The sequence below is a fragment of the Chroicocephalus ridibundus genome, chromosome 2, assembly GCF_963924245.1.
Source record: "Chroicocephalus ridibundus chromosome 2, bChrRid1.1, whole genome shotgun sequence".
Classification (NCBI taxonomy): domain Eukaryota; kingdom Metazoa; phylum Chordata; class Aves; order Charadriiformes; family Laridae; genus Chroicocephalus; species Chroicocephalus ridibundus.
Window position 1 is genome coordinate 144794516 of NC_086285.1, and position 25458 is coordinate 144819973.

Below are 25458 nucleotides of genomic sequence, written 5' to 3' on the forward strand. Positions count from 1 at the left end.
ATAGAAATGCTGCAGGGCAGCAAGTTTCAAAGAATAAACATGCTTTTAACACATCGTACTCCATCTTTAGATGTACTTTTCGGACTCTGTTTGACTTTATACACTTCACTTTCATGTATTCATCTCATAAGCATCTTCACTAACATCAGTTGGTACGTATATAACAAATACAAGTCATCTTCAGTCAAACTTGCATTAGCACTGGTCTGTTAGGGTGGTAACCTCTGTAGCCTGGTCAGCAGGGAGGAGGGATGGACTCCAGGGTAAGGGTATGTTCAATTTGTAGTAGTGCTGACTCCATCATCTAGTTCTAGGGGTGGAACGTATTGGGCATAAATTGCAGGGGTTTGGTAAAAGGGGGCTGCAGGGGTGCCCTGTGTGGGAGGACACGGTGCCCTGTGCTGGTCAGATGCCAGGTGGCTCTAACTCCAGTGTCAATGCCTTCTGCACGCCGAAACTTCAGTGAGAGGAGCCTGTGGCAATCCTGTGCCATTGTGCTTAAGAAGAGCAGGGGCAAGGGAGAGAAGAAAGGGAAGGGACACAAAAGAGCCACCTGAGGAGAAATGGAAGAGAAACGTGGTAGGAGACATTGTTGGGGACATGATGGAGCATGTACTTTTGTAAGGTGGCACTCCATGCTGGAGCAGGTATGCCTCTGAGGAGACCCCAACCCATGGACAGCATGGTGTATCTGACACTGAAGAAAGGCCTCCAGCACATGTTACCAAAATGCAGATCTGCTGCCAGGCAAATAATTAGATAATTGCCTACCCTGGTTTTGAGGTTTCTAGTGAATGTAGCACAGATGGTTTCTTCTCATTCAAAATGTTAAAATTAATCTGCGAGGCTAGCATGAATGGGAAGGCCAGAAGAAAAAAGGAAGAGCTGGATCTCAGTGTGGTCCAGAGCTCACCAGCCTTCTTCTGAGTTGTATATCTTCACAGCAAAACTGAGAGGCTTTCAAGTCAGAAAAGGGGAAAAGGAAGGAGACAGTAAGGCAAGCTTTTTCTTGGACAACATGTGAGCTCTTGGCTTTTCTGATTTACGAGGGCAACATATCAAAATATTCTAATGATACATTTTTTGAAATCAGAAATCATGAAGCTGTGGCCCCAGGGAGCTAGAGTTGCAAATGTAGTTTATCGTCATGAAAGAAAAGTGTAAGTATACCAGTTGTCTAAGAGATTAGAATCACTATCTTCTATAAGGTAAATCATGACAAAATATCCCAGAAGTGAGCTAAAAAGGTCCAGGCATTTCTCTCAACAATTTTTTAAAGGCCAAAACAGAACTTAAAAAGAAAGGGAAAGAAAAAAAAAATACGAGAAAATAATTTGTTGTCCATTTTTTGCTACAGAAACATGAGAATTTGACTAGCTCTGTGGAAGTGGTTGCACACCAAGCTGTGTCATTGCAATCACTCTCTTATAGGCTTCTAAGATGTACCCTGAGTTATAACATGCTGGAGAAAAATACTGCTCTCACTCTGATCTTTATTACACCAACCAGGAGAATGAATGACCTCTTGAGCCCCCTTTGAACTGTGGCAGCACTCGGATTTCATTGCACGTTGGCCAGCCTTTGTGGCAGAGATAGTGTCAGGTGCTTGTTGGGGGGTTACTTTTTTTAGAAAGCACAGGTGCTTTTTAAACTTTTTGCATTACATATTTCTGTAGCCCTTGAATCTTTTGTAGCCATCCTGAAACACAGGCTCTGAAGTGAGCTGAACAACTTGGACTCTTAAAATCACTCTTTACTACAATCCCAATTTCCCAACGTGGTCACTGCCCTGTGCCCAAGGACAATACCAGACCTTGGTTTCTAGACAATGTTTAACCCTTCTCTTATCTTCTCTTAACCCGGCCAAATACAAAACAATTAACAACTTCTTTGCTCACTCTGGAGCATGTGGCTAATCCTACAAGCAGAAGACATGGTTCCCTTGAGATGCCCTTTTGTGCATGTGCTGTAGGCAATGCTGGGTAACCCTGTAATTGAGTTATTCAAGGCCAATTGAACTGTGCTCCACCATCGCTGGGGACTGTGAGTACAGGCAGAAGGTGGGACTGGATCCCACTGAAAAGATGATGTATTTTTTCAGCACAACTAAAACAAGTGCTTCTGAGCAGGCTGTTTATTCACTTGTGTTTACACCACTTTCTGAGCAAGGCAGTGGTACTGGTCTGCTTCAAGTCTGGTGTATAAAGACAATAATCCAGAGTGTTTCTTGTACCTCTAGCAGCCTTGTTAAAACTCAGGTGTCTTCCAGTTCAGAAGCTGTCACTGCTGCATCTTAAATGATCTTCCACCATTCTGGTTGCTTTTGGGTGTAAGATGAGATATGACAGACTCACAGCCGCCTCTGTTAGAAGTGTGTGGTTTTTTAAGGCAAAGCGAATGGCACGGCGGCTTGCACTGCGGAGGCTGTGGTTGTGGCTCTGTAGCTGTGGGAATACTCAGGCTCTGAAATGATAGAAGAATAGAATCATAGAATCTTCATGGTTGGAAGGGACCTTTGAGATCATCGAGTCCAACCATACACACACAAAAAAAACCCCCTACAATCTCTGTCACTAGAGCATGCCCTGAAGTGCCACATCTACACGTTTCTTAAACACCTCTAGGGATGGTGACTCAACCACCTCCCTGGGCAGGCTGTTCCAGTGCCTGACCACTCTTTCAGTAAAGTAATTCTTCCTAATATCTAACCTAAACCTCCCCTGCCACAGCTTCAGACCATTTCCTCTGCTCCTGTCATTATTTATCTGGGAGAAGAGGCCAACACCCACCTCTCTACAACCTCCTTTCAGGTAGTTGTAGAGGGCAATGAGGTCTCCCCTCAGCCTCTTCTTCTCCAAGCTAAACATTCCCAGTTCCCTCAGCCTCTCCTCATATGGCTTGGTCTCCACTTCGTTGCTGTTGAATTTCTCGCTGGATGCACACTTGACAGCATACTTCTAAGGCCTTTAAAGGTGGGTGTAACAGTCCCAGTAAGTGGGTTTCCTTCTGCCAAGTGGTGGCTGCCGAATGCCATTCGGCATCGCTGCCAGTGGAGGGGCACACAGCAGCGAGGGGGTTGTGTTGGTGGTCAGGCCTGGAAGGAGGAGACCAACGTGGTGCCAGCAACTGCCTCTGGCAGAAACTGCTCCCTGGTGCCGATGTCCCACCAGCAAATCCTCCTTCCAAAGGGCTCACTCAGAAGCTGAGGCGAGAAAGCAGATTCTCCCCTGGATGAGGTTTTGCAGAGAAAGCTGCATCCTTGGCTTGCAACGGCCAAAGTGTCTTCTCAGAATCCATTTACCTGCATGGAAAATTGCTGTACTGTGGAGCCCAGTGAACCTCATGCTGTAACCCGTGTTGTGACCACCCCCCCCTTTTACTGCCCCTTGCGTCTTTTTGTTTTAATTCTGTTTGTGGCTATGTCTTTGCCTCCACAGCTGGTAGCAAGGGGAGTGAGCAGGGATGGGGGGTGGGTGTCCCCAAAGCCGGTGGGGCTCCATGCGAGCGCACAGCAGTGCTTGTGCTGTGCATGGTCAGCTGCTGAGGGGAGCTGAAGACTAGAAATGCTGCAAGGCAGAGACTAGGTCTTCCATCTGCAAAGTACATACTATGCCACAGAAATAAAAATAGAAAGGGGCAGATTGGACTTCATCCTTTCTCTAAACTCTGCCTGTGATTTACACTTCTCTGGACTTCTGGAGTTGGTTATAAATCAGGAGTGTGATACAAAACCTGATGCTTCCTGGTGTTTCCCATCAGGCTTTCTGTATGAAAATTAATAATTATACAGGAAACTACTCTGAAGTAATTAGTGTCTACCTTCTCATTCTTCCTTCCTTTTTCTTCTGAGGATATCCAGATGAAAGGCATTGATGGGAAACCATAAGCAAAAGAAGACATGCAGTTAATTTCTCCTTGCAGAGATGAGAGCTGCGTTGGGGGATGTTACACATGGCTGCCGCCTCCAGGGTTCCTCCTGCCCGGCTGCTGGAGCCCAGCTTGTTGCACCCATCCCGGGCTGATAGACGCGTCTTCTACTTTCCTGTTTGCAGGCACAGGACACCAGCGCAGATGGCCACAGACAAGGTGCTGCCTTCAGCTGTGCCTCCTGCATGTAGGATTTGCAGAAGACCTAAGTACAGACCACCTGGTCCAGCTTGACATTTGCAAGCAAATAACACACACACACACACAGTTTGGGGCAGGTACAGCCTCTCACCCCCCAGCAGCCAGCCCCAGGCACCCATGGTCCTACTCAGCCACCGGTGCTGAGCCCCTCGCTCCCCTCACTCATGCTGGTCCCCCCAGTAGCTGGCACTTACTCCTTGCAGCCCCCGCACACGCTGTGTGGAGAGTGAGAGCACACAGAGAGAGGGGTAAGGACGGATTTAAGAAGAAAGGGTCACCAGGCACTGGGCAGAGTCCAATAATGTACTTTACACACGACTGATCCCTTTTATACCCCTTTCTCCCTGATCCCCCCTTTGCTCCTTCCTGATCCCCTTCCCCTCATCATTCCTTCCTAAATTTTGCAGAGTCCCACAGGTTCCCCTTGAATATCCCAAATCCTTGTGTTCCTCTTGTTCACCCCTTCTTAGCACTCACAAAATCCAGGTGACTCTCTCCAAAGCTGCCCCTGAAGCTCCTCAATGACTCATCAATCAGTAACCAGAGGCTTTTGGTCTTTGGCATTGTCTCCGTTGTCCCTTGTCCCCAAGGTCTGTGTCCTTGTTTATCACTTCCCCCTTATCCCCTTTCCCTTGAAAAGATCAGGTCCTTGGTCAGATAACCTTAATGAAGGAGATGCTCTTACCTTCCCCGTACCCTTACAAGCCATACATACAAGTTTAGTCCTTCTGTCTTGGTCTCTCAAGGTTACCAGTGAGATAGTCCAGACCAGGTTGTTTGTGATTTTCCTTTGGTTTCTGGAATATTTGTTTTGTCAATATGGCTGTTTCATTTTACTAGAATTTTGGTGTCATTTTTGAATATGAATCTTGAAAATACAAAATGCAGTATTTGGCTTATGCTTATAATCTAGCCAAAATTATAAATTCAGGGCCTCATGGCTTTTCTCTTTATGCACAAAAAACAAACAAACAAACAAACAAAACCCAAAAAACCCAAAAAACCAAACCCCAACACCCAAAAAAACTTCCAACAACAAAAAACCCCCACCCATAAACAAACCCAAAACCCTGGAAGTTTTATGAGGACAAACTAAGAACAGAGGTCATGTAAAGCTCCTACTTAAAGTATTTTTAATTTAATTTACTATAGTGGCTTTACAAGTAGGGATAATGCATAGTTAGAAATGTTTCTCCTTGCCAAGTTAGCTTTTATCTTGGAGTTCCTGCTCTTTGCAGATGTATGTACGAAATAAAGAAGAGCCCCAAAGCAACCATATAGGGAAACATTTGAGTACTTTTCAATGTTACATTTTGATGATAAATTGTGGGATTTGGTAGGAAGCCAAGACAGATGGCAGTAAATAAATCATTCTTAGGGTCAGACTATGTGTACAGACCTCCCGGTAGAATTTTCTCCATTATTTTCTGTAGAGAATGATACAAATCTCAAATAATAGACTATGAAAAAGTCTGATGCTTGGTAGGAAGTTTAGCTTCTACCTGCACCAGTGCTTCAATACGCAGCACTGGGTCCTTCCTCCTAATGCTGCTTCCCGCACCACCATCAGGGCATTAATTCCAGGTAGTGTCAATGAGGTTAATGTCAATGTGTATCAGTTACGTGAGGCGATTCCAGCCTCCTTAATAGCCGCGACTTTGCGAGTGGATTAGGAGGGCACTGTGAAAGAAAATAAACGCTCATGGCTTCAGAATTTGTGGCAAATCCAGGGCATTCCGTGATCTCCCACGGTGTTCTCTGTCTTTACAGTGGAGTGTGCCGGTAAAGCTTTGAGAAGCTTTGCTAAGGAAGTGCCATGGTGGGTTCGCCCTCATCACGCTGATTCCAGGAGCGGCCCTGCCTGAGGAGGGGTGGGCAGGACCACCGGGAGAATGGCGCTTTCCCACCCCCCCGACATGCCGGGGAGCGCGGAGACCAGGCTGTCAGCCCGCCGCATCTCCTCGGTTTAGTATTTTAAAATCCTCCCGCGCTTTGGCGCGGTTGCTCCGCTGCTCTGGGCTTTCTCTCTCTTCCCGGGCACGGCGGGGTCGGAAGGCACGGCCGCCACCGGGGGACCGGCGGGGACCTCACCCCCTCCCGCCGCCGTCTGGGCTGGGTCCCTCCGCTCTGGGTCCCGCCCGCCGGGAGGGGCGGCCCCGGCCCCGGCCCCTGCCCCGCTCCGCGTCCCGCCTCCGCGGAGCGGCGCGGTGAGAGGCGCGGAACGGCGCGGAGCCCGCAGGAGCCGCGGAGATGCTGAGCTCGCCCTGGGCGCGCTTTTACTCCAACAGCTGCTGCCTCTGCTGCCATGTCCGCACCGGCACCATCATCCTCGGCGTCTGGTACCTGGTAAGAGCCCCCCGGGCTGTCCCCGTCCCCGTCCCCGCCGGGGGTGTCCCCCCGCCCCGCTCGCCGGGGCTGCTGCTCCGCGGAGGAGGATGCCCACGGCAGCAGCTAAGGCTGCCCTTCGCAGCCCAGGCGTTTTTTGGAGATAACCCCCCGAGGAGCCGTGTTATTATTAGCAGCGTAATGCCCGGCGAGTCCCAGCGCTTCCCCGCAGCCAGCCCACGGGCTGTCCCCCGGCGAGGCAGAGCCTGGCGCTTGGACTCTGTCTAAATTGGGAAACGAAGGATGTGCGCGTTTTAAGGGTCAGGGGAGTGGGAGCAGGAGGCACAGCACGGAGACAGGCTCACCAGGGGCTCCAGCGAAAAGCCGTTTGGGGGATGACAGTGTGACGAGCGAGTTCGCTGGTGCGAGGGGATTTCCTGGCTCCCCCAAACTTGGGATCAGTGTTTCCCCGGCCAGGGTTCACTGCAGCACTGGGGCCCTGCTGGTGCTTTAGCTCTGGCAAGGCTGCCCGGACCCTCACCACTCTGCAGAGAAAATCTTGTTTTATCATCTCTGGTCTCTGTTTTGTGAAGAAGCCGGGTGTTCTTGTCACTGCTGTTCCTTGTTTGTCAGATAATTTTTTGTCAGTACTATCTTGGTCCGACCGTCAGAGAGCTGAAACCTTTCAGGCAGCTGCTGTCAGGTACTAGAAAGGCTTCTTCCCTCCATCAGGGTTGTAGGACATGAGTGAGGAATTCAAGGCACAGCTTTAATGGGTTATCACCAGTCCCAGAGGCTGTTCGACACCCAGTTATTCAGCCAAGGGAAAGACTCGGTGAGGAGGAGGGGCATTAAACCCTCAATTCTTCCCCCGTCTTTGACAATCTTTTCTCAATCCCTTGGGTAGCGATGCGGGAAAAGCGGCTTTCCCAGAGCCGGCCCTGCCATAGTCGCAGGGTTTGCAAACGTGTCACAAGAATAAAAAGAGCTGGTTCGTTGCTTTGGGTTATGCAGATGCACTTCTCAGACTCCCCTGTTCCTTGGTGTGAGAAATCAGTCTCCGTCTGAAGCCAAGGCCATGCAGAGCTGTTTGCCAAGCATCATTTTTCAAATGATTGCAAACGGAAGCAGATTAGACCCAGGCTTATTTGCTAACTACTGAAATTCCCTTCAGAAGCAAGTGAAAAATGCAGGGCTGGCCTCCATTGTAGGACGGCTCATTAAATAAATTCAATCAGCATAATAAAAAGGCTAGGTTGACATTTATGTCCTAGAAATGATATAAAATGCTCTATGTCATATAAAATACATATTTCACCACTGAGAAAATGGTGCGTTAGTTGAAATATTTCTTGCTCCTGGTTTAATAAAATATGGCTAAATGCAATATCCACAGCTTGCGGTATCTGAAATACTGACCGTGTTGAAAAAGATGCTCCTCTTTGCCCAACTGCAAAGAAGTTTCAAGAAGTTCAAGAATGATCTGAAAGCTTTTGAACATTTCTTCCAGGGTGCTTGTTATTTCTTTCTGCCTTCAGCTGAATGAAGCCTCTTCACATTGTCTCCACAAAGACAGGGACACAGATATTTTAGCTGTTCAGTGGACCTAAAGATATTTGATGCAGTGGGAATTAAGTGCATCAGCTGGCCTTAGATACAAAGAAAAGCCTGACAGCTTTTTAGATTTTGTTACCTATTGAGTTACTAGCATTTGAATACCAGTGCCCCAATTTCACAATAAATTTTTCTGCAAAATCTGTTTTAGAGTTTTCTTTCCTAACTAGCAGATATGCATTTCTTCCTACTTTGCTTCTTTTGCTTTATAGATTTTTCAGGGCAGATTTCTGAATGCCTTCAAACTGACAATAACTCACAACGTGTCAGGGTGCACGTTTCTTTCTGTGCTTTCTACTTTACTGCCAATATTTAGGTTTTTAAGGTTAACTATTAAGAATAGAAATTTAGATGCACATTGATAATAAATGCTAAATCTTTTTGCTAGCTAAACCTTTTTGCTAGCTTGCAAAGTTAGGAAGCAAGAATTAAGGAAGGTGTAGCTCCTTGAGTAAGAAGCTACCCTGGTTGAAAGGTCTGGTTTACAAAGTCATACACAAAATATTGTTTTGTCTCAGAAGAACAATTATGATTTGACACCCTGTGCTATGGAGGGTTTACATAAAAATAGTTGCTGTCCTGGCAGCAAATTTTTTCTCTACATGCATTATGGGTGGTTGCACTATTCCAAACCACAGGTGAGCTATGAGCATTACCTCAAATAAAGTTCAAACAAAAGCCACTTTGATTTTTCACCACGCCAACATGTATTCTGTATACTCTTTGCCATTATGCTTTACAGGAGGAAAAAGCATCCCCCTAGAGAATGAATATTTTTCTTGTTTTTTCATATCTCTCTACCTATGAAGTACAAATTTTATTAATTCTATGACTATGAATGTAATGATTCAGGAGTAGCGGCTTCTGAAGGAGGAAAAAAATAGTAGCTTAAAAGTTTTAGTAGGTTTTTAAAATAACATTTTCATGTGTTGAACCAGTTTTGAGTTAGTATAATTTCAGGAGGCAGAATTTCATGTCTGAGTAAATGTGAAAAAAACAGTGCATGTCTCTGGGACAGTGTTTTAGCTCTTCAGTTTTAATGTTTTAATGGGATGTTTGGGATCCTACGAATAGTGGAGAGAGCGGGGAGCTGAGTGCAGGTGGAGTCACCAGGGCTGGATGACGGGAGCACTTTCCCACGTAGGTAAGGGGAAGGAACGCTGTGCGGACTTCCAACACACACCCAGCAGCCACGGACACTTACCACGGTCTCATAAAGTATCAATAGCTGGGAAATAAATATTTAACTTTGCTCTATTTTAGGACATAATGGATCTCAGAATGCTAATGTTTCTACAGCTCCTGTGTTTCAGTATTTTCCTCCTAGTGGAGCCGTAGTTACTGCATCTAATCTAATACAGCATTGCATGATATTGCAATATAATATACCTAATACAATCCACATACTAGCACAGAGCACTGAGGCACTTCAATGCAAAAAGTAACTTGTAAAGGATGGAGCAGCCAGAGGAAATTTCCTGAAAAGAATATGTAATCAGGTTGCAGGAGAGCCTGCACTTCAGGAACTCATGTGCTGCTTTGGGAAGAAAAGCTTAACAGGAGGTGCTGCAATGTTGAATACAAACATTATGCTGAAGATTAAAGTGGCGGTAATATGGCTGTCTGGGGGCTAATATTTATTTCAAAACCTGAGGACCAGTTTGGTTCGGCTGGTAGGTAATCTTTGTTTTTTATCCCGCTGGCATGGACTTTCCACTTCTCTGTATTACAGCATGAAATCAGAGGTCACAAGTAATAACACAGAAACATTTTTGGGCATAAGAGTCTTACAAGTGTCATATTTTGAAAAAAAAAAATTAAGGAAAACGAGAAAGTCACTTCCAGCAGCTTAGTTTTGTTCCAGAGAATTGTATTGGTGTTCTGTTGAAGGCAGTGACACCGCTGGAATGAGACAACTTGAGTTCTGATCTCCCCCGGGTGCTGGAATCCAGGGGAAAGCCGGCATTTTTGTCGGTTCCAAGTGACCCAGTCAGTACTGGTGAGTCAGAATAACATCCCCATTGGTAACTGCAGTTATAAACACAGCATGTCTTCTTCCTCAGTAAATGGACTCCCCTTTCTTTATCTAAAACACAAACAAGGAACAACATCAGATGTGCTGACAGTGTCACGGAAGGATTTCCCATTCTCCCAACACACAGAAGGGCACACCCTGAGGCTCCGCCGACACCATGTGGGACAAGGGGAATTATTTCCCATTGACTTGGGAGTGAGGAAGATGAAACTTTAAGGCATCATTTCAGGAAAAAAAATTCAAAATGTAAGTTAAAAGAAGGAGCTTTCCTCTTTGAGGAATGTGTGCCCAGTGCCACCTACTACCTGCTTCGCTGCAGCAGTGTCCTAGGCACGGGCTGCTCCTCCCCCGTGTCCCCATGGTCCTATCAGTCCCCCGGGAGCCACCATCGGAACTGCCCGCAGCTCAGCGCTGCCTCCCGCCGTGTTCCCTGGGGCCCAGCAGAGAGGGGCTAAAAATAAAAACTAATGGAAGACCGAGAGCCTTTTATAACGTGCAGTGAGCGAGTTGTGCGGCTGTCTCTGAAGGACGTGTGGTAAGGACACGAATAGAGCAAGCCAAAGCTTTTCGCCAGGGTGGCTTCCACATTTGTGCTGCTATTTGTGGAAAGCTCAGTGTGAATTGCTAGTCCTGGCATTTCGGTTCTGGATTTTTCTGAATATACAGTTGAAAGCGTGCATAATTTCTGTCTGCACCCCAGTCATTTTTTAATAAAAGGATTGAATGCTAATGGATGAAAAAAATGTACTAGTAGTGGCCATTTTATACTGTAAAGCAAAAGAAAATCACTGCTTGCTATGGCCTCACTGATTTACAGGTTGAACACCCTGCTGACATCAGCAGAGTGCACTTAACCTATGTCAAAAAGAGAATTAAGGTATACATTTTGCGACTGGGCCACACTTACTCCCTTGTCTTTTTCAAGCCCCATGCAAAATAGCATGTATGGCAATGGGCTTAAATACCAGCTAGAAGATGACTGAAATCTTGGCTTACTTGGCAGGGAGTAGAGACCAGCATGGCTGCTCATGTAAACAAAATATGCCTACACTGGGGTCCTCCTAAGCTGCTCTGTCCCCACTCCTGCAACTTTTGAGGGTCTGAGACTGCTCACAGCAACAAGGAGCTGTTAACTGTGGGTCCCTTGAACAGGGTGGAAAGGCCCTTTCAGGGAAAGTAAAGAAATTCGAAGAAAAGAAAAAGCTATTAGTTATTTTTCAAAGCTGCGAGAATCAGGAAATACTGATAACTGAAAAAAGAATTGAAATTGTGAAGAGGGGAGAAATTGCACCATTAGAAAGCCTGATGTTACAGGGACTTGGAAACTTTGTTATCCCAGTGCCAGGTTGTGGGAATTTGCATGGATACAAGTATGAGGCCTTGTATTTTGTTTAGAAAACTAGCTTTCTTTGTTTTTACATAGAGTGAAATTGGCTAAGAATAAAGTATATACAACTTTTTCTACATATGAATGGTCATAGTAGATCAGCCAGCTTACTGAAGGCTCTATTCCTTCATAACAGCCAGGGATGTCTCTTCCCATCTCATGCCACTGTGATTTAGCATGGGTGTTGGGTCAGGTTATCCTGCAGGCAACACCGCCTTTATCCCTTCCACTAATTGTCCAATACTGGTAGCACTGGGGAAAGAAGTCTTGCAGAACGGAGCTTGCTGTGGGTTCACCAGGTGATTGCCCCTCCATGGCCCAGACCTGGGCAGTATATTCAAAGGGAAGAGCTGGATGGTGCCAATGACACGGCTAATTCCCAGCCCTTGGTAGAAGATGGAGTGTCAGCCGCAGGGGAGATTTCTCCACCGGCAGGTGAAGGTGTCAGCATATGATCTGAAATCAATTGAGAATCCTGATTCTTGCAGTGGAAATGGCAGCAGCAACTAAATATTTATGTCCCAAGTGCCATGTCTATGGACTTATCATTAGCTTTTTGGTACTTCCTTTCATAAATTAAAAAAAAATAATAAAAAAAAAGCAGCTGACATTTAGATGAGATATCAGGAAGAAATTTTTCACTATGAGGTGAGACACTATGGTGAGACACTGGAACAGGTTGCCCAGGGAAGCTGTGGCTGCCCCATCCCTGTAAGTGTTCAAGGCCAGGCTGGATGGGGCTTTGAGCAGCCTGGTCTGGTGGGAGGTGTCCCTGCCCATGGCAGGGGGGGTGGAACTAGATGATCTTTAAGGTCTCTTCCAACCCGAACCATTCTATGGTTCTATGATCTTGGAAAAAATAGTGGTAGCATTCCCAAGTAACTCATTGGAGACTTGCTGCTTTGTGCACGTGCTTTCTTTTGAGGAGAGTAGGGAGGGTACTTGGAATTCACTATGAATAAAGAAAAAAAATGAATCCTACTTTCAGAGGCTTCCCGGTATGATTGATGTACATGTTGAATATCCAACTGAGACTGGAATCAGAGGAGGCTGAGGGTATTTGCTCTTGGAGTGGATGGCAACCATTTCATTATCTTCTTCAAGACCAGCAGGAAGTAAATGACAGATCCTGCACACAAATACCTGCTCAGGGCCTGCATGGTACTTTCTGAAGAAACTGAAAATATATGTATGAATTTTAGACATGATAGAGCAAAGAATAAAGGCCACCACTGATCATTACCATGAACAAAACATATCTTGTCTGAAGGACCATTTCAATAACTACGTTCTTATAGTAACTTATCTAGAATGACAGTAGTAAATAACATAACAATTAATTGTTTCAAAAATGGCTTCTGGAGAACTCCCTATATAACTCCTTCCTACCATGCGCAAACCCAGGTTGTGGCGCAGGACCTTATCCCACCTCCTTCCCTCCTCATCCAGTTCGTGTTTCAATGGCTCTTCAGTTAAATTACAAAATAAAGTACCATATGGGAGGAATTTGAATCATACAATCAATAAGACAGCTCGTGAAGACCCTAATCACTCACCTCGGTGTGACAGAATCAATCCATGAACAGGCCAGAAAGATTATCTGAAAAAAGGATGGATTCATAGGTTGTATTTGTGCTTTCTGTTCTGAGTGAAAATAGCAAGGTTTGGGTATTTGCTGTGTTGCATAGAGGAGCAGAAACAGCATTTTGTCAGTCCTCCGTCGCACATCAGTGTACTTGTTAATGTTCTTGTTTTAAGAAGTTTTTAAGGCATTGGAGGGCTAAAATTTCTTCTAAGCATCTTTTGGAGAGTCCATGCATTTACTGAACTGTTTATTAGTCTGTAACACAACACAAGGATTTCTGATAACTTCTTTAAGCTCTAATCTCCTTACACTTGCAAGTTTTCTTATATCCCCAAATACCATGACAGGATTTTTCACAGAGTATATTAATCATTGCAACTATAGCTGATAATCTGCATCAGTTGTCCAGGATAATGACACAGTTCTCTCTTCTAATCGGCACAGTTATCAATTCAGAAAACTTTTGTAAAATACCCTTTTTTTTTCTTGGTAAGGGCTTCAATTGGATAATAAATTCACTGTGATTACAAAGAACAGTTGTCTCCTTCCAGTGAGAAAACAGATGGTTTGTTGTAAGAGGAGCAAAGTTTACATAAATGCTCGTTAAAGGGAAGAAACCCATTAAGAGTCCAGTATGCTATAATTACATTTGTTTTTTATACAAAAATCATGAACATATTTATAGAAAGAGAGGAGGTATTACATTAATCAAGTAAAATGTGTTTAGAAGTTCTGTTGAAGGTTAATATGTATCTCCTCGTGAGCCAGAGGAGAACACATTAAGCTTCGTAAACTGATCGTTGATTAGACTGACGTCAGTGAAAATGCAATTAGTCTTATATATTCCTGGACATATGGAACGGATGTTGCAAAATAGCCAGGAATTAATTTCCTTGATTGCTTTATTTTTCTCTGGTTTTACTGTGGGGTTCATGCTTTGACTGTAGAGCTCTGGAAGCTTAAAGTGGCCAAGGCTTGAAAACGTGGACGGGAGTTTCTGTGACGTTCTGCAGCTGGGTTGCAGGTTTCAAGCCCCAGATCTCCAAAGAGCAGAATAGGAAGAGAAAAAAAGCCGTGTTCGTTGCCGAAGAGGCAAGAGAGTCCTCCTGGTTGATCTGAGGTGGTGCATCTGCCAGCAAGGCATCACCAAAGAAATAGTTTGGACTTGAGCCTAGTGTGCTGTTCCTGGACCTCCTGTGGGTCCGCTCTCTTTCAGATGTCTGCAGTCAGCTCTTGACTACTGTCATCCTAGTCCTCTGCTTTAGAAGAGATTTTAAAAGTGCTGTGGCTGTTTTTCATTTCATTGCTGGCTTGTGCTGAGCAAGGTCTTGTTCCATCAGGAGATATATTAAGCTACTTAAAACAGACAGGACAAATGCTTTTGGCAGAAACACAGGTTTGTGGGAGATTTTCACCTTGTGGAGGTGCATTTCCCAACTGTGAAACAGCTGTGCCCAGGCAGATCAGATACATGTGATCATGTTGTTTGCTATTTCCGTTACTATCTGCACTGTACCATCCTTTGCGGTGCGCCCGCTTCTTCCACGCATAACTAAATCCCTGCCTTGGGTTGCGGAGGGATGCAAGGGTGCAGTTTGCTACTGACAGCCCTGGTCCCTTGCATGGCTTCTGTGGGTATTGCCTGTGGTGACCACACAAGGATAATTATGGAAGGTTTGGTGTGTTTCGGTTGTGTCTTTCAATTCAGTGGGCATATGTCAAAAGTTGGGGCACACTCCTCTCACCAGCGCAGTAACACATGTCCAAAGAGGCTGGAGGTGAGTCTGAGCACAGACAGCATCACGGGCTGGCGTGGATAAGACACAGTAGCTGCTGGCCAGGGCCGGCTGCCTTGGGCAATCCAGCCCAGGTCCTCAGTTACAGCTGCGTTGACTGCCCCATTCTCTGTCACGAGCCCACACTAAGGTTTTCAGACCCAGGGGAGCTGCCACAGCTCACACCAACAGCAAGACTCTAGCGGGTCCACCCTCAACCTTTCACAGTCACCTGCAAGTCTCAAAAATCCATTTTTGGCAGTTAAGGACAAATGCAGAAACCAAGCAAATCCCAACTGACCAGCTGAACAACTCTTTTTCTAATAAGATTTTAATGCATACCGATTCTTTGCTAGCTCTCCACAGCATCCTGAACCAAGATGTGCTTTAGCAGAAACTGTGAGTTGGTCTGGCAACGGCATAACTTGAACATGGGTATATGATTACATTTCCCCCGGGCTGGGCAGAAAACCTCAGCAATCATTTTCAGGGCTCTGCTCAGATACAGGTTCAACTTTCTTCAAATACAATGTAAAAGTAAGAAAGAATCCACTGATAAATTTGCATACAAACATCCTATTTCCTTAAACCATGAAAGGACTAAGATTAAGTGTATAACAAATTAAACTCTGTCTCTAGGGAGGCAGAAACCTCTAGTGTGCATCCTGCACAGTCTGCCCATCTAATTTTTTTTTCTTTAAATTTAGTCATTACCATATTTCATTAATGACAGACCTCTTGTGGTTTGGGTTTTAGGACTGTTAAAAGGCTGGCAGGAGGCAGTGGTTGAGTCATTTGTATAGAAGAGTGCTGATAAATTATGCTGGACTTCCCATATCAATTTAATCAGCATAGCCTTTGAAGTTCAGTGCTTAGTGTCATTATAATAATAAAAGTTGAGATTATATATAAAGTCTGATTAAAATATTTTACACGGCTTTCTATTATATGCTCTCTATAGTATGTACTCTGTAATATGCCAGGCTGAGCCTCCCTGGATCATTCTTTGAATTCTCAGGAGTAATATGGAAAAATAAGCAACAGGAATTGCAAGCTCTACCCTGTCTTCTCCGGATTAAAGAACATAAAAACTTAATTGCTACTTTTGATCTGACTAATGCTCTCCCTATTCCAGTGGAGTATTTCAGGTAGCAGCTGGAAACACGTGCTTTAAGAAACCACACAGAGAAGTAAGAAAGAATGACTCGTGCAGGGGAGACATTTTATTTTATTCTACTATTATTTTAAGGTTGGGCAACAACTTGAAGCAGGAAGGCCTATATTTTGGTTTTAAGGTGCTTTGTAGTACGACTAGGCACTTGCGTTTCCTGAATAAACAGCTCATCGTTTTCTGTACTCCTCCAGCCTTTTGGCTTCAGTAATAATGTCTGATAATGAGTTTCACTGGTGAAAGGGGTGAAGGATTCCCTTTTAACTTAACTCTACGTGGTCATCTTTCTGTTTCCCTTCAGACTGTTATGTTTCATTGGGTGAAAAGACGACTAAGTGCAGCTGGGTTCCCTTCCTTGGACCATTCACTATTTTGTGCATCGCTAAAACATCTGCAGTTTTTCCCCCAGCGTTGGAGACCTGACACGTTTTCATTAGCATGAGGCAGAAGGCTTACACAGCAGAAAAAAAGAGAGAGGTATCTACTCTGACAGCCACTGTTCTCCTGCTCCTCCTTTCCTAGGAGTTCGAGCCACTCAGTGACGTGCTCAGATGTGGGTCCTGGGTTCTGTGTGCCCGGAGGAGGATGACTAAAATGTTGCCGTGAGATCTGTAAAGAAGCTTGGGCACACAGGGGGGACACCTCGTTCCTTCTCACATTGTTTGCCTGCTCTCCATGGCAGTCAGACTGCTGTAAAACCTTAATTGCTAAAATTGCCACCTCATTTCCTCTTTAATCAAAATTCAGGAAAAAAAAATATACTTTGCCTAACAGGGAGAGAGAGAGAGAACAGATAGAAAAATCTGCCTGTACGGGGCACAAACTTTAACTCGTCATCAGTGACAACAAAAGAAGTTTGGGAAAGGTGCCTCAGCACAAACCTACCCTGAACTACTGAGTTAAACTTGACTTCTTTTTTCCCTTTTGTAGGGTTCTTTTGGCCTCTTGATGAAGAAAAGTGTTCTTGCTTCCATGCTAAAGAAAAAAAGCAAGAAAAATGCAAAAAGCATGCCAAGTGGGGAGGCGAAGGTAGATGGAGAGAATTAAGGTTGTTGACTTACCTTAATTATATATTTTCCATACGTTCTTACTTTTCCTAACAGTGATACTGATTTCAAATACCCAAATATTCTAAAATACTTACAGACTTCAGCTGTTTAGTTTCAAGGAGCAAAACAGTTTAAGATTGGGGTTTTGTTTCTATAGGAAACAAACACCTAGAGTCATAAACTTACCTTGAGTTTTTGGAAGGGGGATGCAGGGTATGTGGTTTTGCTCGAAACTTTCTTCAGTTTTATTAATACCATTTAGGAATCCATACTAGCAAAATTAATGTCATCGGTGACTTGCTCCAATAATATGTCTGTAGAGGGCAACAAACTAAATCCTGCCAGTTTTGTGGGTTTTTAAAAATATGCTAGAATTGCATGCGCCAGTTCAAAGCCTGGCTAAGGTTTAGGAGCCTTGGTCAGCAACACCCTGAGGTGGCTCACTCTCCAAAGTCCTCAGAGAAATCTGCTGTTATTTGTTGTTCTGAACAAAAACCCATTTTTGTTCAGAAACGTCATCTCCTCTTTCATCTGGCAGCTCATACCATCTCAGGCTATAGAGTAAACTACAGTGAAGTTACAGAGTAGTTACAGTGACGATGTAAACTACTAGCTGCCTCTATCAATCCCAGTATTATAATTCGCTGATACAGATTACAGAAAACGGGGGGGGGGGGTTTACCCAGAATGACTGTGTTTTCATCAAATCTATTTTTTTCATTATTTTCTACAAAAACAAAGCTTCTCTTCGCAGTTTTCTGGTTTTCTCCCCTCATTGAAAAGTATGGGGGATTTATACCCAAGTGTTAGCGCGATGTTCACTGCCATTAAAACATCTCTCTGGAACTGTAAAGGGTCCCCGACAGGGAGCACAGGCAGTGACTTAGTGCTCCGCCAGCGCAGAGATTTAAGGAGCGTGCTTAAGTGGATCTCTCTTGAGTTCAGTGAGGCTGAAAACAGACCCAGAATTAACAGTGTGTGCACATCTTTCGCCGCATAGACAGCAGCCAGACGGTTACATGCATGGATTCAGTTATAAATTGAACCCTCAATATAAATAAATCTAGGGGCGTTTCTTACCTTTTTCCTATAAATATAAGGACCTCTCTTCACTGCATTAGAAAGTCTTGGGAGAACTGTAGTAGACTATTTATAGAGGGGACCCTGTGGACTTCAGTAGAAACACTGGCGTATTTTTAATGCAGTGTATCAAGTTAATGTAAGCTTAATATTTTCTCTTCTATCAGCAACCTGGTCTAGTGGGTGGCATCCCTGCCCATGGCAGGGCGGGTTGGAACTAGCTGATTTTTAAGGTCCTATCCAACCTAAACCATTCTATGATTCTAAACTCCTTTATCAGAGCAATTTTATTCCAACACTTGACTGTAAGCTGGAGGAGAGCAGGGGCAACTTAAGCCATTGTAACTCCTGAAAATTCTTTTAGTATTTACAGACATCTATGTAAGTTGCTGGCTTGGGCATTTCTCTGTCTGCTTGAGTTAGGAACCAGCAAAAGATCTGTGTTAACGACATGCTCTTAGGACCTACTGGAATTAATTTTATTTTAGACGAGCTGGGATAGATATCATGCAGCTGCACTTCTGTGAAGGGTCTGAAATTATAGCGGTACTCATTTTCTCATCACCTGTTGATGCAGTGGTTCCTGACACCTTCCCTCCCCTGCATTTTATCTCCATGGGTCACCACAGTTCATTGCTGGTCTCTGGAACAAATGATGGGAAAAGGCGGCAACTCACTCATTGGTGGCAGAGGTCTGAAATTTTAGCGCATGACGTAGTTTCTAAACGCTGGGTGCTGTCTGTGGAAGACATGGGGTTGCTTCCTTGCATCCTAAACGCTGCACGTTCCCTCTAGAAGAGCTGCCTCACATCACACATAAACTGCTGGTTCTTTATCAGGGTACAGATGGAAGCAGCAGCAGTGGCTGGCGGTGCCGGCCCTAGTCTCAGCACATCCCGCCTTTCTCCCTCGTGCCTGCGTGCACCTTCTCTCACACAGTTGTTGCTGTTTAAAAAATCTTCTACTCCAATCTGAAATTGTGTTTTGTAAGCCCAGAGCAGGAAATCCAAGTAATGCTCTGATATTTGGACCAGCTATCTCCTCCGTAATATTTCCTGTTTTCCCCTTTTGATTATACATTTCATTAATTCCACAAAGCAGAGCTATTTTCCTCCTCGACATTGGTGAGAAGGTGGATGTATCCCATCTGGATGCCAGAGAAGCAAGATTTGAGGATTTTTTAAATGATTAGTTTATTTCTGTATCAGGGTAAGAAATACCTGGGTATTTCTAGGACTTTCTGCGGGATCTTTGTCCAGTCTCTCATTAGGGCACTCTGGGCACCATCCTGCAGGGGCTGAGGCCAGGTGCAGAACTGAGGGCTGATAATGAGGGTCCATCAACAGCCCCCAACGTGGCAGGTGATGAAGCAGAGCCAGGGGCCATCTAGTCACCCCAACCAGGAACAAAAGGGGATAAGACCAGGGACACAACTAGAGAGAAGCTACAACACGCATTCAAGGGGTCCATCCAGGAAGCATGGCTGGAGACCAGCACTCCTGTGGTGCCCCTGGCGCCGGGACTGAAGACCCCAGACTGAGCTGAAATGGGGTCCTGCGCCATGGGCAGGGTGTGGGGAGGCCCAAGGTGAGGGTGGCAGGGCCACTAAGGCCTGTTGGTGGCCCTGGGGCTCCTCTCCTCTAACTGGGTAGCAGCAGGACCCGGTGGTCATAGTTCTGACTTGATAGTGCAAAATCTTGCATTTTATTCTTACCACTTAACACCACCCTGCTGCATGTTCATGAACGTTTTTCTGTTTCCCTATCCATAAACGGAGAATGACGTGTCTCATTGGGAACGTGTAGGGCTTAGTTGTTTGCTGAAACCTTGCATAACGGGTATGCTTCCTAAGCATTGTTAATTAGTTGTTACATTATTTGCTGCTGAAGGAATGTAAAACACCTTGAAGGAAATCTTGGCCTTATTGAGAGAGCAGGAAAATCTCCTTTGCTTTTCCTAGAACAGGGATTTCAACTCTCATGCCAACCGCATATATCAACAGAGAATCACTTAATGCTCTTGTCCTTGATTATGTGTCCTTGGAAGATGCTACATCAGTAAGTTTTTAGGCATGTTAAATTTATGCATTAAAGCATTTTTCAAAACTCAACGGTCACATCGCTTTCAAAACAAAAGAAAAACCCTAACAAATACAATACACCCAACTGTGCACACATTTCTTCTCAGAGAAGGAGGGTGAGCAAATAAACACATGGTGTATTTCACTTGTGCTGCTGACAGCACAGTTGGAAGGGGCTCAGAGATCGTTATGAGGATCTCAAGAGAACAACCTGGTAGAACAGAAAAGTGATGCAGTAAAGAGCATTAGAGAGATTCCTACTGACCGCAGCAGACTTCAGATCAGGCAAACACAATCTGTGTCTTACACAGAGACTTAAAGGCAATGCTGACAAACACGTAATCTGAATCTGGACATGTCCGTATGGAGAAATTAGAGTGCCCAGGTCAATATTTTATGAATCTTCCTGACTATATCTGTACAAAAGATTAAACTTGTATGCCTTTAAAATAGCAACACTGTATACGCTTATAGTTTCTGATTGCTTGGTTATTTTGAGTACTCTTCTTAAGTAACATGTTTATTACTGGCATCCTCTAGCCTCCTGAAAAGGAAGATCAGGCAAGAACTGGATTGCAATATAAAGCTATACATCATGTGAAAAATTAGTAGGGTATATAGAATGTAACTTTGAATCTTGACAGTCGTCTGATCTGTCTTCAAACCAGGACAAGACCATCTATGGCTACAGCATTCCTGACACAAAGCTGTTGAACTGTTCTATGAAAAAATGCGGTAATGAAGATCTCTAACCCCCTCCAGACAATCTCTTCTGCTGTCTGATTGTTCTTATTGTTCAGCAAGCTGCCTAACCTAAATTTCCTTTTGCTGTAATTTAAATCTGTTACTTTACTCATCTCCCAGCGGATCTGGAGAAAAGTCTGTTGCCTCCTTTTCCTCGCCTTTCTGCACGTAAGAGACTGAAAGCATCTCCCTCCACCTTCTCCTTGCTAAACAACTCCATTTTTTTCCCTATCAGTCACAGTTTCCAGATGTCTGATCACGCTCTGTTCTGTTGCAGGATCTTCCTCAGGGTTTTTCTTGGTACATTTTAGAAGGACTTTGACCTGGGCCCTTTCTGCAGAGGCCCTGGGGAGGGCAAGTCGGAGGATGACTTGTGCATCTAATACCCAGGTTTCAGCAGTACTGGCCACCACCATGTAGCTGCAAAGATGAGCTCATGGGGTGGCACTGGGTCATGTTCAGTTCATTGACTGTCATACCCAGGCTACTTTCTAAGGAACTGTTACAGTTATTTCTCCTCTTGTTCTTCTCCACTTTGTCACAAAAGTGATGCTCTATGCTTGCAGGTACTGAATTGTGCTCTGTTGTCTGAATTCTGCCATAACTGGTCAAAATCTTTTTTAATCTTATCTCCTAAAGTGCTTACAGCTTGGCATTGTCTGAAAATTAAAGAAAGGTATAAGTCACAAGTGACTTGAAAGCCCAAATCTTTCAATGATACCGGAAAGCCCTGATTAATTTATCTACTGTGCTGGCTGCGAATCCTTGACAACTATTCTTTCACTACAACTGTTCAGCTGGCCATGCACTCACCTTCCTGCACTTTCAACCAAACCCGGTGTTCCTAGCTCATTTATGAGAATCTCATAATGTCAAAAGGCTTGCTAAGATGCAAAGACACGATATTTACTGCTTTTTCCCTGTCCACAAGGCCTCTTCGCCTGTCAGAGAAGGAAAACAAGATGAATTAATTATCGTTTGTCCTTGACAAGCCCATAGTGATTGTTGGTTATGACCATACAAATTTGAAGTGCTAATGGGGAGACTGCTTGATTGCCTGTTCTCGGATTTATTTTGTTCTTAAACCTCACAATCTAGCTAGAAATTCTTTACATGGCCTTCCTGCTTTGAAGCGGCAAAACCTGTGCTTGTTCTTTCCCCATTCCGTGAACGCAATCTATTCTCAACTGTTTTTCAAAGATCATTGCTAACAGATGTGGTATCAGCTAAACTTGTTGGAATTTGCCTATCAAAAAGCATTTATCTTACCCAAGAAATTCTCTGGTCTGTTAGGTCTTATAATAGCCTTTGTTCCCACACCTTTTTGCTGCTGTTGGTAACCTGTGATCAGATTAGAGTGACTTCGAAGTGAAAGGCAAAGCAATAAAAATCCATCTTTTCCAGCATACTCTATCATCAGCTTTCTTCTCTCCGTTCTCCTGTTCATCAGTTATCCTCCTAGTTTTGTAGAATAATCTTTTAGCCAGGCTGCATTATTTCATGCAGAGCAATCTTCTTTTCTGCAATTAGCCCTCTTCGCTTCAGAGCGATACAAGCATTTTGCTCAGATTTGTTTTAAAATATAGCTCTTGGCTACCTCTGTGCCCCTCTCATAGCTGATACTTGGCAACCTGCTTCTACTGAAGCACCTGATACTATATCCTTGCATTTTATGCACTCATTGCATTTCATAGCCAAGGCCTCAGGGTATGTGAATGTCCATCGGTGCCATATGACACAGGAATGTGCGCATCAGACATCAGGCTCACGTTGCCACCTACTCCGGTCCCCTCAAAGACCTCCTCGTCTAATAGCTCATGTAAACCAGCTCATCACTCACGGCCTCTTAAAATTCAGCCTCTTCCAGCAAATCAGCCCCTCTTTGATCACCTAGCCATTTCACAGGGCCTGTCCCCAATTCTAGCTCTGCCTTGACTACTATAGTCCTTGACTACAGCACTCATTTGTAATAATCTCAAAATGATTGGTTTTAATTGATTTTAGTTTTTGCAACAGAACAAACCGAAGTGGGTGTGCTAACACGGTTTATAATCTGAAAGAGCAGCGGTAACTTTTCTGACGGTGCGGGAGAGAGTCAGAACGAAAAGGGGTAATCCACGTTTCGTTTCATTTTCCTGCTGCCACTCGGGGAAGAAATACGTCCTATTTACTCGGGTCCAGAGAAACTAATTGCAGTGTTAGTTAAATACTACAGTTATACAGTTGGAAAACAACCTCTGCCATAGTTGGCAGGGACCGTGGTGTGTATACGGTGCCCAGAGGTTTTTCACGGTTACTTTCACAGCCTGACCCTTTTCCCTTTTTTCTCTCTGCAGATTATTAATTCGGTGGTATTGCTGATTCTGCTGAGCGCCCTCACCGACCCTGACCAGTACCACCTAACCAGTGCTGAACTGGGAGGTGAATTTGAATTTATGGATGACGCCAGTAAGTACAAACTGCCTAAAAACTAGCACTCTTTGCTCCAGCGTTTATGTAACTCTTCTATCATTTCACTGATTACTGTCCTTTGGTTATTGCTTCCCCTTGCTATCTTACAGGTGCATTTTTATTAGTAATAAATATTAGTAATGTTAGTAATATATATAACACTAATATTTTTATTAGCAAGCCATCTGCTCTGCTGTGTCCTGGCTCGGCAGGGGCAGAGCCAAGCCTTGCCATGGAGATGTCATCCCTCAGCACGATGCTGAAAGCCCCAGGGGGATTTTGCAAGACACAGGGAGACATGGAGCCTCTGCGCCTCCCAGCACCACGTCCCGAATTGCCTGCACAGGCACAAGAACCCGTAATGCTATTTATGTAACTGGCGGAGTGTCTTCATTCAAGTTGTACATATTTACACACCCCCTCATGTGCACATGGCATGACTTGCACAAACCTGTTGTGATAGATGCAAGTATAAATATTAGCTGTATAGTCACAGGCGTATCAGTGATAACACAGGGCTGCTTCCTTCTCTCACCAAAGGACACCATAGAAAACCTTCAATACAATTTCAGGGAAGGGTGAGCCAGGCCATTTGTGTCTCCTGCAAAAACCTCTCCTTTGCAAATGCTGCTTTCTTCCACGACTGTTCCAAATTATTTGTTGATGTTTGGTTTGTTGATTTGCTTTAACCATTTAATTCCTATCCACAAAAGTTTTCCCGCAATGTGATTTCGATTAAAATGTCTGTTTATTTTCACTTCTGCTCTCAAGATTGTTGCATTCAACATTTTTCACAGTAATCTTAAACAAGGTCTCCTGCTAGCTACGCTGGTGCTCAGAATCACACCCACCCACAGCAAAAGGCTCAGAGTCATTTCCTCATTCCTGCTGAAGTCAACAAAAACATCCGTAAGAAAGGGAATAGCCCCACACGTGAGAAAAATGATTGCAGCCATGGTGTGTCAGAGCTGCTGCGTATCAGTTAGGGGATGCTTATTTCTACAAGGTCTTAAGCACAGATATGCCTTAAGGGTTTACATTTAATTAATAATAAGGGGCAATTGCTACTTTATTGTGTCTTCGTTGAAAAACCACCTACAACTTCCCACTAAAAATCTTTTTATATAACTGGATTTAAGAAAGTAAGGACCGTAGTAGATACAGATGGGCTCCTAGCTGATTCTGACATATTAAAACTGACTGCCTTGTCCTAATTCTCAGAGATTAACCTTGGTAATAACTGTCTGTCAGTGTGGTTTTATATAGCTGACATCAGAGGCCTGCCAGTGCCCAAGGCTTTAAAATAGTAATTCTGTTTTGTAATGCAATAGCTGTCAGATCAAGTACATTGGGGATTTCCATCTACACTTGAAAATTGTATTTTCTGTATTTTTTTTTTATCAAGGCTTCTGAAGTGAACCCTGCAAGACTGTAAAAGGATGGCTTGTGGGCCAAGCGACCTCATTTCCATTCAGTAAAGGGAACATTTCACAGGCAGTTAAATTACGAATGAACGTTTGAATTAATGTCTCCTTTTATTCTTTGACTCCCTCTGGTTTAGTACGTTACTGAGTAAAGGCAGCTCAATCAAGCTACTGGCTTTTATAGTTACTGGAAATAGCTGGCAGGAGATATTTTTTTTTCCTTCTTTTCTTTAAGTATGACTGTATTTGTTCAAATCCAAAGAAATGTTTTCTTACGAGATAAAACATCAGACAAACCTCCACATGCTCGTCTCTTGTCCTACTTTTATTTGTCTTTTTTGAAGAAATGTTTCCCAGGTTAACTGCATGTGCTGAAATTCCTAGATGTGAAACCATGTGTATGAAATACAGGAAGATACATTAATTTTTGCCCTAATTAGAGTCCCAAAGTTGTTATCTATATGTACTTGTGTTGATCAATAGTAATGATGGTAATACCAGTAGCCATTATTACTTATTTCGATGCTCCTATTGATAGCTAAAAATAAAAAAAAAATGCAGACACAGAGTTTGCATGTAATATTGTCACTGCCTTTCCCTCCCTCCTCAA

General features: G+C 44.1%; 1 protein-coding gene and 1 long non-coding RNA gene across 3 annotated transcripts in view; one reads left to right on the top strand and one right to left on the bottom strand.

Moving 5' to 3' along the window:
- Positions 1-1838: 1838 nt before the first annotated feature.
- Positions 1839-4635, bottom strand: LOC134510808 (uncharacterized). 2 transcript variants are annotated; one of them, XR_010069737.1, is made up of 3 exons: positions 4606-4635; positions 3820-4108; positions 1839-2463 (listed from the first exon to the last, which is right to left on the bottom strand). It is a non-coding gene; the product is annotated as an uncharacterized LOC134510808 (long non-coding RNA). The 2 variants fall into 2 exon arrangements; XR_010069736.1 differs by lacking the exon at positions 4606-4635 and adding an exon at positions 4323-4378.
- Positions 4636-6166: 1531 nt separating this feature from the next.
- The window catches only part of LAPTM4B (lysosomal protein transmembrane 4 beta), a 62794-nt gene continuing 43502 nt past the window's right edge, over positions 6167-25458 (top strand). The window contains exons 1-2 of the mRNA XM_063327248.1: positions 6167-6474; positions 23310-23421. Of these exons, the coding sequence (XP_063183318.1) occupies positions 6379-6474; positions 23310-23421 (208 nt within the window). The 5' untranslated portion in view covers positions 6167-6378. The remainder of the gene's footprint in view (positions 6475-23309; positions 23422-25458) is intronic.